This window comes from Microtus ochrogaster, chromosome 10 (assembly GCF_000317375.1).
Source record: "Microtus ochrogaster isolate Prairie Vole_2 chromosome 10, MicOch1.0, whole genome shotgun sequence".
In the NCBI taxonomy this organism is placed as follows: Eukaryota; Metazoa; Chordata; class Mammalia; order Rodentia; family Cricetidae; genus Microtus; species Microtus ochrogaster.
Window position 1 is genome coordinate 35,784,835 of NC_022016.1, and position 15,491 is coordinate 35,800,325.

The 15,491-nt window shown below is 40.6% G+C and overlaps 1 protein-coding gene across 1 annotated transcript in view; it reads left to right on the plus strand.

The window, feature by feature from the left end:
• Nucleotides 1-9,879: 9,879 nt before the first annotated feature.
• Lancl3 (LanC like 3) overlaps nt 9,880-15,491 on the plus strand; it is a 130,020-nt gene continuing 124,408 nt past the window's right edge. Inside the window, exon 1 of the mRNA XM_013348338.2 lies at nt 9,880-10,830. Coding sequence (XP_013203792.2) covers nt 10,258-10,830 — 573 coding nt within the window. The 5' untranslated portion in view covers nt 9,880-10,257. The remainder of the gene's footprint in view (nt 10,831-15,491) is intronic.

Genomic DNA, 15,491 nt, shown 5'->3' on the forward strand with positions numbered 1-15,491 from the left:
TATCCTCAGACTTAATAGCTTAAGATAATTTACTTTGCTTGTAATTTTGTGACTGGGTAATTCTGGATGGGCTTGTGGGAGTGATGCTCATTTGGAGTTGCAGTAATTTAAAGGTTTCACTGGGCTAGATCTCCAAAGTGGTTCATTGCTATCTGTCAGTTGATGATAGCTGTCTGGGCTTCCTTACAATATGGCAACTTCAGGGTAGTCAGTGTTTTTTTTTTTCAAGAGCATGTAGGACTGCAAATATGAAAGCTCTGGCTTGTAAGTCAGAAGCTGCCTCACCTTCTGTGACTTAGCCTTAGCCCTGAATGCCATGCAATGAAATTTCCATCACAATCTATTGAAGGAGAGCTACAGGACTACCCAAACGCAAGAGGATGTGGCATGTGCCTATTAGTGGGAGGAATGCCAAGGTCACATTGATTGTAGGGGAGCATGTGGCATAGGAGATATTGTGGCCATATTTGGAAAGTATATCTGTCACAAAGGGTTGGTTAGTAAAAATAGAATGTGTGAAGTCACTGAATTCAAGGTAAAGTATAGAGGTCACTAGATCTTGGGGAGAAATTGACAAATGAGGCAGAAATTATAAAGTGTTTACTTTCTTGCTTTTACAAGAATGAAAGAATTCAAGAATGATATGCGTATTTAGGAAAGTCAGGTTAAAGTTCCTACAAGGATCCCACTTTGCATTCTGTGTGCCAATACACAATTTTCCAAATATTTGTCTTTGGTTTCTATGGTGGGGGAGGTCATGTATCCACTAAGACAGAATGTTACTTAAGAATTTTATTCATTCTTTCTATTTTCCCAGGTGGGGAAAACCATGAGGCATGGTCATCTCAACTTAATATTTAAACTTTCACAATTCCCTGGCAACACTTTGGAATCAAGGAGGCCACCATTCTCTGAACCTATATTTTTAAAATTGTCAAGTTATGGCATCACTTATTTTAAGATAATTTTAATCACATTATCAGAAATAGCAACTGAGAGGGAGAAATCCTTCATCTATCCAGAGAGGTGGTCCATTATCCTAAGTAAATATTTTAGTTCTTTTACCTTATAAATTTCTTTAAAGTTTATTTGGATACTTTTATCATCCTAGAACACCATTCATCTGAGGTTTGTTTCTTAATTAAATTTTTGTTTTATATTTTGGCAAGTCATACATCTTCTACACACTTATGTTACCATCTACAGATTAACATAACCTTAGGAATTTTAATAAACTCTAATCATCAAATATCTATCACCCTTAAATGTCATCTTTCATAAAGTCATTCAGGATTTCTGCAACTTGGCTTTAAGTTTTTTTTCTCTCTTTTCCCCCTTTTATTGAAAATATATTCTTGGCCTGGGCCAGCGACCTCTACCAGAGCAGGCTGGAGTCAGTGACCTCCAGAGGAACAGGTATGAGGCAGCGACCTCCATGGGACAAGGTCTAGACCAGAGACCTCTGCGGGAGCAGATCCGAGCCAGGGACATCCATGGGAGTAGGCTGAGTGAGTGATGTTCACGGGAAAAGGCCCAAACCAGGGACCTTCATGGGATCAGGTCCAAGCAAGTGACCTCTGGGAGAACAGGCCCGAACAACCTCCAGCATTGCAGAGTGAACTCCAAGAGCACCAAGTGACTCTATAACAGCAAGACTTGAACATCCCAATATAGATGAAGCAGAAGAAAATGACCTAAAAATAAATTTAGGAGAATGTTTGAGGCACTTAAAGAGGAAATGAAAAATTCTCTTGAAGAAATGGAGGAAAAGACAAACAAAAAATTGGAAGAAATAAACCATTCCCTTAAAGAAAACCGCGAAAAAAAATCAAACAGATGAAAGAAACATTAAAGACTTGAACACCAAAAAAAAAAAAAAAAACACACAAACTGAAGAAATTCTGGAAACAGAAAATATGGGGAAATGATCAGAAACCACAAATGTAAGTGTAAACAGCAGAATACAAGAGATGGAGGTGATAATCTCAAGTGCTGAAGATACGATAGAGGAGACTCATCAGTCAAAGAAAATGTTAAATTTAACAAAAGCTTAATACAAAATATCCAAAAAATATGGGACACCGTAAAAAGACCAAACTTAAGAATCATAGGGATAAAAGAAGAAGTCCAAATCATAAACACAAAAAATATATTCAATAAAATTATAAAAGAAAACTGATGTGGTATGTCCTTCTGTATATGTGTTGCTTTTATTGGTTACTGAATAAAGCTGTTCTAGCCAATGTCCTAGCAGAGTACAGCCAGGCAGGAAATCCAAACGGAGATAGAAATAGAGAGTAGGCGGAGTCAGGGTGACTCTATGTAGCTGCCAAGGGAGACAGTTGCCCCAGAACATTGCCAGTAAATCACAAGTCTCATAGTAATACACAAAATAATAGAAATGGGTTGGTTTAAGATGTAGGAGCTATCTAGAAATACTCTTAAGCTATTTGCAAAACAGAAATTAATATAGTTTCTGTGTGATTATTTTGGGTTTGGGCAGCTGGGAATGAATGAACAGCCTCTGCCTACAGAAAACTTTTCCAGCCTAAAGAAAAATATGACTATGAAAATACAAGAAGCTTACAGAACACAAAATAGACAGGACCAAAAAAAGTCCCCTTGCCATAAAAAAATCAAAACAATAAATGTACAGAATAAAGAAAGAATATTGAGAGCAGCAAAGAAAAAAAATCAAGTAACATATAAAGGCAGACCTATCAGAATTACACCTGACTCAGTGGAAACAATGAAAGCCAGAAGGTCCTAGACAAATGTTATGCAGACATAAAGAGACCATGGATACAAGCCCAGACTACTATACCCTGCAAATTTTTCAATGACCATAGGACAAAACAAGATATTCCATGGCAGAACCAGATTTAACCAATACCTAGTCACAAATCCAATCCTACACAAAGTACTAGAAAAAAAGCAAACTCACCTAGGAGGACTACACGACAGGAAATAATCAAATTGAGAGCAGAAATCAACAAAATATAAACAAAGAAAAAATACAAAGAATCAATGAGACAAAGAGTTGGTTCTTTGAGAAAATCAACAAAATAGACAAACCTTTATCCAAACTAACCAAAAGGCAGAGAGAGAATACCTAATTTAACAAATTCAGAAATGAAAAGAGGGACATAACAACAGACACGGCGATAATCCAGAGAATCATCAGAACATACTTCAAAAACCTGTACTCCACAAAATTGGAAAACTTGAAGAAAATGGAAAATTTTCTGGATAAATACCACTTACCAAAATTAAATCAAGACAAGATAAACAAATTAAATAGGCCTACAACTTCTAAAGAAATAGAAACAGTCATCAAAAGTCTCCCAATCAAAAAAAAAAAAAAGAAAAGAAAAAAGAAAAGAAAAGAAAAAAAAGCCCAGGACCAAATGACATTAGTGCAGATTTCTGCAATATTTTCAAAGAAGAGCTAATACCAAATGTTGTCAAAGGCTGCTTGTTCATTTCCCGGCAGCCCATTCCTGAAATAATCACACAGAAACAGTATTATTACAACACTACTTGGCCTATTAGCTCACAATTCTTATTGGCTAGCTTTTATATCTTAAATCAACCCATTTCTACTAATCTGTGCATCGCCACGTGGTTTTAGCTAACCTGTAAGTTTCTGTCCGGCATCTGTGTCCTGCAGTGGCTGCATGACTTCTCGTTGACTCTGCCTATTCTCTCCTCCTCTATCTGCTTGGAATTTCTGCCTTGCCCTATTCTGCATTGCAATAGGCCCAAATCAGATTCTTTATTAACCAACGGTATTCACAGCATACAGAGGAGAATCTCACATCAAACAATACTCTTCAAATTGTTCCACACAATAGAAACAGAAGGAACATTGCCAAACTCTTTTTACAAGGCTATAATTACACTGATACCCAAACCACATAAAGACATTACTAAGAAAGAGAATTACAAACCAATCTCACTCATGAATATTGGTACAAAAATACTCAATAAAATACCGACAAACCGAATCCAAGAACACATCAGAAAAATTATTCATCATGACCAAGTATGCTTTATCCCAGAGATGCAGAGAGGGTTCAACATATGATAATCTGCCAATGTAATCCACCATATAAACAAACTGAAAAAAAACCCACATGATCATCTCATTAATACTGAAAAAGCCTTCGACAAAAATACAACATCCATTCATGATAAAGGTCTTTGAGAGAGCAGAGATACAAGGAATATACCTAAACATAATAAAGGCAATATACAGCAAGCCAACAGCCAACATCAAACTTAAATAGAGAGAAATTCAAAGTGATCCCACTGAAATCAGGAACAAGGCAAGGATGTCCTCTCCCCATATCTATTCAATATAGTTCTTGAAATTCTGGCTAGAGCAATATGACAACAAAAGGAGATCAAGGGGATACAAATAAAAGAAGTCAAACTCTCACTATTTGTTGATGATATGATAGTTTACATAAGTTACCTTAAATATTCTTCCAAGGAACTTCTACAACTCATAAACACTTTCAGTAATGTAGCAGATTAACTAAAAAAAATCAGGAGCCCTCCTTTACACATGATAAATGGGCTGAGAAAGAAATCAGAGAAACATCACCCTTCACAATAGCCACAAATAGCATAACTCTATTGGAGTTGGAGTAACTCTAACCAAACCAGTGTAAGACTTGTATGACAAGAACTTTAAATCTTTGAAGAAAAAAATTGAGTAAGACACCAGGATATGGAAAGATCTCCCATGTTCTTGGGTAGGTAGAATTAGCATAATAAAAATGGCAATCTTACCAAAAGCAATCTACAGATTCAATGCAATTCCCAGCAAAAGCCCAGCAAAATTCTTTATAGACCTCAAAGAATAATACTCAATTTCATATGGAAAAGCAAAAAATCCAAAAAAAGCCTAAACAATCCTGTACAATAAAAGAACTGGAGGCATCACAATCCCTGACTTCAAACTCTACTATAGAGCTACAGTACTGAAAACAGCCTGGTATTGGCATAAAAGCAACAGGAGGACCAATGGAACTGAATTGAAGACCCTGATATCAATCTACACACCTACAAACACTTGATTTTTGACAAAGGAGTAAAAAATATCAAATGGAAAAGGAAAGCATATTCAACAAGTGGTGCTGGCATAACTGGATATCAACATGTAGAACAATGAAAATGGATCCATATCTATCGCCATGCACAAAACTCAAGTCCAAATGGATCAAAGACCTCAACATGAAGCCAGCCACATTGAACCTTATAGAAGAGAAAGTGGGAAGTACACTTGAATGCATTGGCACAGGAGATCACTTCCTAAATATAACCCCAGTATCACAGACACTGAGAGAAACAATTAATAAATGGACCTCCTGAAACTGAAAACTTCTACAAAGCAAAGGACATGGTCAACAAGACAAAATGAGAGCCTACAGAATGGGAAAAGATCTTCACGAACCCCACATCGGACAGAGGGCTGATCTCCAAATATACAAAGAACTCAAGAAATTTGTCATCAAAAGAACAAATAATCCAATAAAAAATGGATTACAGACCTAAACAGAGAACTCTCAACAGAGGAATCTAAAATGGCTGAAAGACACTTAAGGAAATGCTCAACATCCTTAGTCATCAGAGAAATGCAAATCAAAACAACTCTGAGATTTCATCTTATACCTGTAAGAATGGCCAAGATCAAAAACACTAATGGCAAAGAGGATATGGAAAGGGAACACTCCTCCATTGCTGGTGGGAATGCCAGCTGGTACAGCTGCTTTGGAAATCAGTATGGCAATTTCTCAGAAAATTAGCAAACAACCTTCCTTAAGACCGAGCAATACCACTTTTGAGTATATACCCAAAGAATGCTCAATCATACCATAAGGACATGTGCTCGACTATGTTCACAGCAGCATTATTTGTAATAGTCAGAACCTGGAAACAACCTAAATGCTCCTTGACCGGACCGAAGAATGGATAAAGAAGATGTGGTACATTTATACAAGGGAATACTGCCCAGCAGAAAAAAAAAAAACAATAACATCTTGAAATTTGTGGGCAAATTTGGATGGATCTAGAAAACATCATATTGAATGAGGTTACTCAGACCCAGAAATACAGATATCATATGTACTCACTCAAAAGTGGCTTTTAGACATAAAGCAAAGAAAAATCAGCCTACATTTCACAATTCCAGAGAACCTAGATAACAAAGAGGACCCTAAGAGAGACATACATGGATCTAATCTACATGGGAAGAAGAAAAAGACAGCTCTCTTGAGTAAATTTGGAGCGTGGGGATTATGGGAGAGGGCAGCTGGGGAGGGGGTAGGAAAGGAGGGAAGCAGAGAAATAATATAGCTCAATAAAAACAATAAAAAATACATTCTTTCTCATACAATATATTCTGATTATAGTATCCCCTTCCTCTACTCCTTCTAGTTACTCTCCACCTCCTCTCCACTCTGGATCTACTCTCTTTCTGTCTCTCATTAGAAAAAAAAAGGTTTCTAGGAGATAATAACCAAATAAGATAATGACAAATAAGATTAAGCAAATCATCATATTGAAGTTGGACACAGCAACCCCGCAGGAGGAGAAGAGTCCCAAGAGCATGCAAATGTTTCAGAGAACCACTTGTTCTCACAGTCAGGAGTACCATAAAGCATTAAATTAATAGATATAATATATACAGGACCCATAAAGACCTTCTGGTTGCCTCTTCAGTCTCTATGGGTGCATATGTGCCTTGATTAGTTGATTTAGAGAGCCCCGTTTTCCTGATGTCCCCCATTCCCTCTTCCTCTTAGACTGTTTCTGCCTCCACTTCTCTGGGGTTTCCTGAGCTCTGAGGGGAGGGATTTGATGGAGACCTTAAATTTAGACTCTCTTTTCGCATAATGTCTATCTAGCTGTGGGTCTCTGCATCTTTTTTCATTTTTTCATTAAGCTTTCTTGATTTTGTCCCCATTCATTATTTTTCAGTCCTAGGACAAAAGATCATTTGATGATACATAATACATACCTGTCTAGAATATTCTCTTTATGCAGTTTTAACCAAAATATAACTTCATATTTGCATCATTTACAATAATTTTCTGTCTCTCTTCTTACTGTTTCTTGTTTCATTTCGTTAAACAAGAGTTGAATCCAAATTACATACATGGCACATTGTAGAAAATTAATATTTTACAGAGCCTTAAAAAATATGCCACTTGCCAGAGCAGTGACGCACGTCTTTAATCCCAGAACAGGGAAGGCAGAGGCAGGTAGATCTCTGTGAGTTTGAGGCCAGTCTGGTCTACGTAGGGACTTCTAAAGCAGCCAGGGCTATGTAGAGAGACTCTATCTCAAGGATGGAAGAGGAGGCGGGGAAAGAGGAAGAGGAGCAGGAGGAATCAAGCCTCCTCCCTTTTTCTGTTGTAAGTCTTAGGCAACTTTTCTTTCAACTTGGATTTTTCCATTTTCTCCTTTTGGTTGAATATAGCCTGAGAGTTAGAGAAGCTTTTCTGTATTGTAAGAGCCGTTGGAGACATCAAGGACCTTGAGAAGTGAGGAACTCGCTTGTAAATAGGAAAAGGCAAGCAGAAAAGAAATTACATAAAGGACCAGAAATTCTTATGTTAATCCTGTAATTGCAGTTTTAGATGATAGAAGATATTTATTACTTTTGTTCAAGCTATAATAGAGAGGAGGGCACTCAAAACCCTTGAAGAGAAGAAGGGAAATCAAGAACTCTTGTACTTATAAATCAGGTACCATTGGGAGCTCTGGATAGAATTAGGAATGGAAGTGGAGGAAAAAGAATTTTTTTTTTGCCAACTCTGGGGTTCTGTTCTCTTCTTTATTCTAGCTAGAACAAGGGAAATACACATCTTCTGCCATCTAAAGCACTGTTTTGCACCTCTTTGTTCTTATCTAAAGTGTTGGGAAGAGACGACAGAACACACAAAGGTGGGGCAGGATGTGTCCTCTACTCTCTAGAGACCTAGGTGTTCTTTTATCAAATACAGAAATTCCTTGAATTCCCTTACATTGTAAGAAATAACGATCCTCCCTCTTAATGAGCACCCGGGAGACTTAAATAGAAAAATGAAGCACTTTAGTTTTTGACCTTGCAAAGTCAGTCAAAAATGGCTAGTTCACCAATTTGGTGTAAAAAACCAGTTTTTCTAGTCCCAGTAACATTTCCCTGCCCGCTGAAGTCCTTACTGGCTGAGCTCCTCAGGGAGGTCCAGTCTTTCTGCTGTTTAATTTCATTCTCATCCCAATTCCCCATCCCATGGGTTCAAGATACAAAACCTTATCTAATTTATATCCTGAGGCTTTAAATTCCATGATTTTCTTTCTCTACGCTTAAAAGACTTATTTTTATTTTGTGTGTATGAGTGTTTGTCTACATATACGTATGTGCACTATGTGTGTATCCGGCACTCTCAAAGGCCAGGAGAGGGCGTTGGGTTCCCTGGAACTGGAGTAAGACAGCTGTGGGTCACTATGTGTGTGTTGGCAACTGAACTGGAAATCTTTGCATGAGTAGCAAGTGCTGTTAACTACTGGCTCAACTCTCCCATCCAGATTCCCTCGTCTTCTGATGTATAGGCTGGATCATCTCACAGACTGCCTGTAACTTTTCAACCTAAGGATGAACTGAGAACACCTAGAAAAGCAGGCAGCAACTGCCATCTAAGATAGACAGGGACCTAGTGCCACCTGCTATTCTGATTCTCTGGAGAGCTCTAAACACACCTCGTATTTAAAATGGATCATTAGGATTTGATTCATACACGGTAATCGTTGGTCCTGTTGAGATAAATATGCTTCCAAACAAAACAGGTTCTTAAAATGAGTGAAGTAGTTGCTTTCTGCACAGTTTCAGAGATTTTCCTATGAGGAACTTGTACCTATACAGCCTCTAGGAAAACAAAGATCCCCTTGAGAGAGGAGGCCTCTTTACCTTCAGTAGTGGATACTTTCCGAAGAGAAGAGTTAGTTAAAAAGAGCTGAACAGAAGAAAGACAAATAGACTGTGTTTATTTTTTGTCTTTTCCACCCCAGTACATCCCTCAAGGTGTCTGGAAGTGTGTAGTTACTCTATTATGAAGTTTCAAAACACACAGGAGACTAGACTCGGAATAACACGTGCGGAGGAGAAACAGGAGGGAACCAAAGCGGGAGAGACATGAACAGCGAACTAAGGAAGAATTCAATTTGGTCCCCATGCTTTAGCCACCATGTATTAACTAGTTAATGATCTAAAGGTGTTTTTTTTTTTTTTTGGCCTTTTTCTAATTTCATGAGGGAACAGGGAAATAGAGCAAGGAAAGATGTAGGTAAGGAGTTTCCAATATAGTGTGCTTATGTCGGTTTTTATTCCTGTGCACGCCTAGCAAAACAATATATTAGAAGGCAAGCAAAGAGTTCTCATGCTCCTTTGAAAAACATAAACCAAGTTCCACACTACCAGTCACACACTATTGCTGTTCTTAGTATTGAGGTATTTTGACTGAGAACACCACTGTGACCAAGCTTGAAAGGCGACTCCCAGCTGTGCATTCTCTGGTACTTTAGCCTAGTTCAGCAGCTTCACAAACTTTATTGTGGATGCTTCTAACCTAGGACTCTTGCTGTATATTTTGACTTTTGATTGACTAGGTCTGAGGAGAAACCTGCGGCGCTGCGTTTTTACCACGCTCCCAGGTGCTGCTGGTGCTGACCCGAGGCAAAGTCTCGGAGTACACAAGGGACTGGAAGTCATCACCTCTGCTGCCAGGTGTGCTGACGGCCAGCCTCAGCATTCCTGATCCGTGTCCTGCACGTCCCAGGCTTTCTGCAGGGAGGGGAGGAGCCGAGGGCGGAGCGGGAGGAGTGGCGCGGGCCCCGCGTGGGTCCTGCCTGAGGAGATCACCTCGGCCCCTTGGAGAGCCGAGGAGCTGCGGCGGCGCAGGAGGGGGCCGCTAGGCGAGGGCGCGGCCTCCGGGAGTGGGGACGAGCAACACGCATTCCCCGTGCTCTCTCGGGCCACTCGGGAGCCTCGCAGAAGCCCGTTGCCCCACTTGGCCACCCGCTCCGTGATCCCTCCTTGCGTCCACCTCCTCTTGTCACCTCCCGTCTCACCCTCCTCCCTCCATCCCCCCCCCCCTCCGCGTCTACAGCCATCCGATCATCTCAGAGAGCCGGAGGTGCTGTGCCGGGCTGCTGGGCGCTCCCTCCAAAGGTCCCCAGCTCGACATTGGGGGGGCCACAGGCGACAGCATGGACACCAAGCGCTGTTTCGCCAACCGCTTCGATGACTACCAGGGCAGCCTGCTGGCTGGCCAGTGCGAGGAGGCGGTGGCGCCCTTGGTCACCTCCACCATCGAACGCATCCTCCAGGAGCTGCCCCCGCTGGGGGGCGGCGCTGAGGCTCGAGGGGCGACACCGGCGGGCAGCAGCTGCCAGGGGGGTCTGTACAGTGGCGTGGCCGGGGTGGCCTACATGCTCTACCACGTCTCGCAAAGCCCGCTTTTCGCCGGGGCCCGCGAGCGCTACCTGCGCTCTGCCAAGCGCCTCATCGACGCGTGCTCCCGCTCCGAAGAGTGGGGCGAGCCGGACGCCGACACCCGCGCTGCCTTTCTGCTCGGGGGCGCGGGCGTGCACGCGGTGGCCACGCTCGTGTACCACGCCCTGGGCCGTTCCGACTACGTGCAGCCCCTCGGGAAGTTCCGGGCTCTGTGCGCCGTCTGCGCACCCGTCTCCTTCCTGGAGTGCGGCTCCGACGAGCTGTTCGTGGGCCGCGCAGGCTACCTGTGCGCCGCGCTGGTACTCAAGCAGAAACTCGCCCAGGAGGTAAGACGCTGGCTGCCCCGGCCGCCGGAGGGCGCTCGCCCAGCTGCCCGCGCCCCGCGGGGGTCCGGCTTTCTGGGACTCCCCGACGCCCGGAGCACCACCCCTGGTTGTGCATCCTCCATCTCTTCTTCATTACTTCTTTGTCTGGAGCTGTGCTTTCTTCAGTCCCTTCTGCTTTTGTCCGTCCTTTCCCCCTTTCTTTGTCCGCACAATCGTTCTCTGGATTACTTGGCTTTTTGTTTTGTTCCCCTTTGTGCAGTGAACTTGGTGGCATCACTTCAGATGCCTCTTTGCCCCATAGCTTTTTTGGGGGGCTGACCTTGTGGCCCTTAAAAGCGAGTGTTTAAAAATGGGGGGGAAGTTATTTTCTTTCCTTTGACCGTACTAGCAAAAGTACCCTTAAATGTTAGGAGTCTAAAAAAGTAACGGGACTTTAGGACTGATGTGCAAGAAAGTTGCTTCTGGACTCCTGGGCCTGTGACCAAGCTGCTCAGGCGTAGGTCTGATTGTGCACTGTGCTATTTACTATTAAATTCATCCTAGGACTCTTAATAAATGTGTATCTGATGAGAGTATAGTCTTTTTAAATAGCTACGTGTAGACAGAAATATGGTCACTTTGATCAAAAGCGTGTTTTTTTTCCCTTCCATTTAAAAATCAGTAGTTAGGTTGACCAAAGCCACAGCATTTGTGACCAGGAAGCTTTTCTTAATAAACAGTTTTTCAGGGACTCCTTGAAAGCAATTCCTTTTCACAACTATATATGCAGGCATTTTTTTCTTAAATTGTCTTTGAATATAGCATGTATATGTTAGCAGAAAATGTGCCAGTTCCTGTGGAGTTGTGGGAATTAAACAAAAAACCTATAAAGCCTCATAGTAATTAGAAACGAAAGGGAGGCACGTTCATTCATAAGCCACTGGAACAATGTTCTGTTCTAGGGAGAAAGCAGCACATTTAACTTGGCTAGATATGGTGAGAAAGGCATTTGGAGAAAAAATAAAGGACTATGGCGTGACTTAAAAGTATAATAAGCTAAGAAAACCAGTAAGCAAGCAGACTTCTTTTTTAAAAAAATTTACATCAGGTGAGATTGATTCAAGTGAAGAGGAAAAATGCTGAAGGATGCACCAAGCTAGCAGGGCAGCCAAGGGCCATGTGATAAAGTTGTCTTGAAATAGTTTGCTCTGCTTCTGAGTCATTGTTATCTGCTAGCTGTTTCCCAAAGGCCCTTCCAGTTGTAGAAAACCATTTAGAAGGCCACAGAGAGATTTACATATCATTTGCATTACATTTGCATCTGCTTCCCCAACCCTGCAGTCTGATGGTAGGCAATTTTTTAAAAATCCCCCAGTTGTTTTCCTTAAGCCTGTTTATTCTTTTGCCCATGCCTTCAAGTCTTTTTTTTTTTTTTTCCATAATAGAATGGCAGAGTGGAAAATCAACCAAAAGACTAGGAGGGCTGTGCACAGAAACTGGTGTTCCAAAACCAGTTGAAAGCCCTGCCCCACAAAAGCATTAAAGACCTTTCTTCTACCCTCCTGGCAAATCGGATCTGTCTTTTTGTGCTAATCAAATTGAGGTTCTCTGGCTGTCCCTGGGAGAAGGAACAAGAGAACCAGCTCTGAAGATTTTGAAAGAACAGCTTTTAATTTGTTAGATCAGTTGCCTCCATTTCAGCAATCCAAGAAATTGAGGCTCTGAATGTGTAGGGCAGAGACTGGTGTGCCTTCCCCTCCCTAACTCCTTGCCAGCAGACAGCTTTTCTCTCAGTAGATGATCCGTGAACCTTGATTAAATTGAATTTCTAACTTGTGTCATTTTTCTATAAATAATCTGCCATTGTGTCCCAGTATCTTTTTTTCATTCAATGTCATTTACATTCACCTTCCTCTGCCATTTCCCATAGTTATCACCCTAGTTTAGAGCTTTCTCACATTATTTGACACATCTGTGCCACGTAATAAGTAATGAATGAATCACTCTGAGTTAGTTTTTCCCCCACTAAGCCATTCATCCACCCTTTAAAAAAAGCTAGCTTCTTAAAGACACTTCTCATTACGTCATTTTCCTGCTCAGCATCCTTCAGTGGCTCCCTATTGCCTTTTCTCCAGTGGCTTCCTATCTCATAGTTAAACCAGTGACACTGAAAATGGCCGATAAGGCTTCACATGATGAAGCCTCTTGCGTACCTACTTTGCTTCTTACTCATGTTTAATAACCACACTGGCCTTGTGTTGTTTTAGGCATTCTCTTGTCTCAGGGTGTTTGGACTCTCTGTTCTCCCTGCCTGGAACACTTCCTCTAGATATTTTTATAGCTAGCTCCATGACCTTGGATAGGTCTTTACCTCCTGAGTGAGGCATTACCTCTCAGCCTCATTTAAAATTTAAAATTACCCCCTTTCCTGTTTTTTATTCAGTTTGTTTATTGATGTCTTCACTAATCAGACTATAAATTCCATAGGATGGAGATATTTTTATGTTGTTGTAGCTTCAATATTAACAATTGCCTAGCACATATGTAGGCACCTCACTCTTCTTTTGTAATGTTGCAATATTATCCGTATACTATGTGGCTTGCATTGCCAACCTACCTTTAAAATGGTATGTCTTATCAAAATTTCCCTTATGCTAATGCTTCTGAAGCTATGTTTAAAGAAAGCCTTTCCTACTTCTGGGTTCTCAGCAAATATCTATTGAAATAAATGAATTGAATAAATTATAGGTCCTTACAAATTCTTATTCAAATCAAAATGACCCACTAGATCAGTGCTTTAGAAAACATATTTTGCATAGGAATCACCTGTATATCTTTTCTGCAATATAAAGAGAAATTGCCATAAATATTATAAATATATAGTAAAATAGAGAAAACATTCTGATTTAGCCTTGGGAGAGGATCTGATATTCTGCATTTCTAACAAGTTCCTAGGTAGGACTGATAGGGTTGATTCATAGATCACAGTTTAGATAATAAGGCAATATGATGCTGCGTGGGTTTGGGTGTCACACCAGCCATGACTGTTAATTCATGTTGCAACACTTCATTGTATGAAGCTTGATGTATTGATTTATGAGGCTATAGTTTAGAATGCTCATTACAATATCATACCACTTTCATTAATAAGGACCCACAAAGGAATTTGTCTCAGGAGGTGGAAACAAATAGTTGCATTCTTTTTACAATTGATAGAATCAGTTAGTTTTTGAAATATGTCTTGTGGCTGATTGTACTTCTCACTTTCTTATACTAGAAAGCATCAGGCCAGAATTATAGATTACATGCTCTAGAATACAGTGCTGTCTATATTTTCATACATCAATACTTCCTCTGGGCTTATCTAATTTGTTACATTCTTAGGTTGTTCATTTAAGTTTTTGAAGTTTCCATTTGTGTTCATATAATTGATAAATGTTTAAAACGTGCTTGCTCTCTCTCTCTCTCTCTCTCTCTCTCTCTCTCTCTCTCTCCACATACACACAGAGAGAGAGAGAGAGATAGAGAGATACTGAATCACTTCATGTACTTAACATATTTCCAGTGAATTCAACCGTCCTGAAAATACTTAAAGAAAGGGGATTTGAAGTGTGTAAGGCACATAGTCTTATACAATGGGTTAGTGAAGTCCCAAAAAATTGTGTCATAAATATTTGCTGTCAGTCTGTTTTGCCTTTTACTGGTTGGTGGAGATATAGGGGGGATGGTAGAGGGATTGAGGGAAATCTAGGGTGTTAATCAAAGTAACTCTGTCACTCAATGATTTTGTACAAATAGCTTCAAAACTCTGAGCCTAAACTTCCACTTTTGTAATTGGATTAATAAGAATTCTTTAAAAAAAAATCAAAGAAACAGAGCCCTACAAAACAATTCTTCATTGAACTTTTCTTCATTCATTAAGCGAGTATTAATTAGATTTTTCTGCTATACCAGGCACCATGCTAGATGCTGAGATTTAACAGTGAGAAGAGCAAAAAAAACGAACTGATTGTAAGAAATGATCTGAAGGCAGTAAACAGGAACTAAGGTGGGGAAGGGGACAGGTGAGAGAAGGCAGAGCTACTGTTTGGGAGCCAATGGTAGAAAGGCTCCTTTGTGAAGGCATGTTATGTTTCACAACTGGAGCATGAGAATTAAGAGGCTGCCCTAGCAGTAGCCATTCTGGCATAGGAGCCTACAAGGACCAAACCATTCAGGCTTAGAGGTCTCTAATAAATGAATAGGAGATAAGAAAGCTCAAAGGCAAGGATGGTTCCCAGTTAGGAGTAAATTAAAATCAGATCCCTTGGTGCCAAAGAAGTCAAAGTTATGTGACTGAATTTGTTGTGTGTTTTTACAAGAGTATATTGATCTTTTGAAAAAACGTTCCTGATTTTCTGACTATTGAGTAGATTGTCAATATTAAGAATGATAAGGGGATAGGGGATGTGGGAGGTGATGTATGCTGTGAATATGTTTTATTGCCATTGGTTAATAAAGAAGTTGCTTTCGGGCAATGGCTTAACAGAGAAAGGCCATGCTGAAAGAGATATATAGAGAGAGTAGGAGGAGCCAGTGAGAAGCCATGTAGCTACCTGCAGAGACAGACACACTGAGTCTTGCCGGTAAGCCACAGTCACATTATGATACACAGATTAATAGAAATGGGTTAATTTAAGATA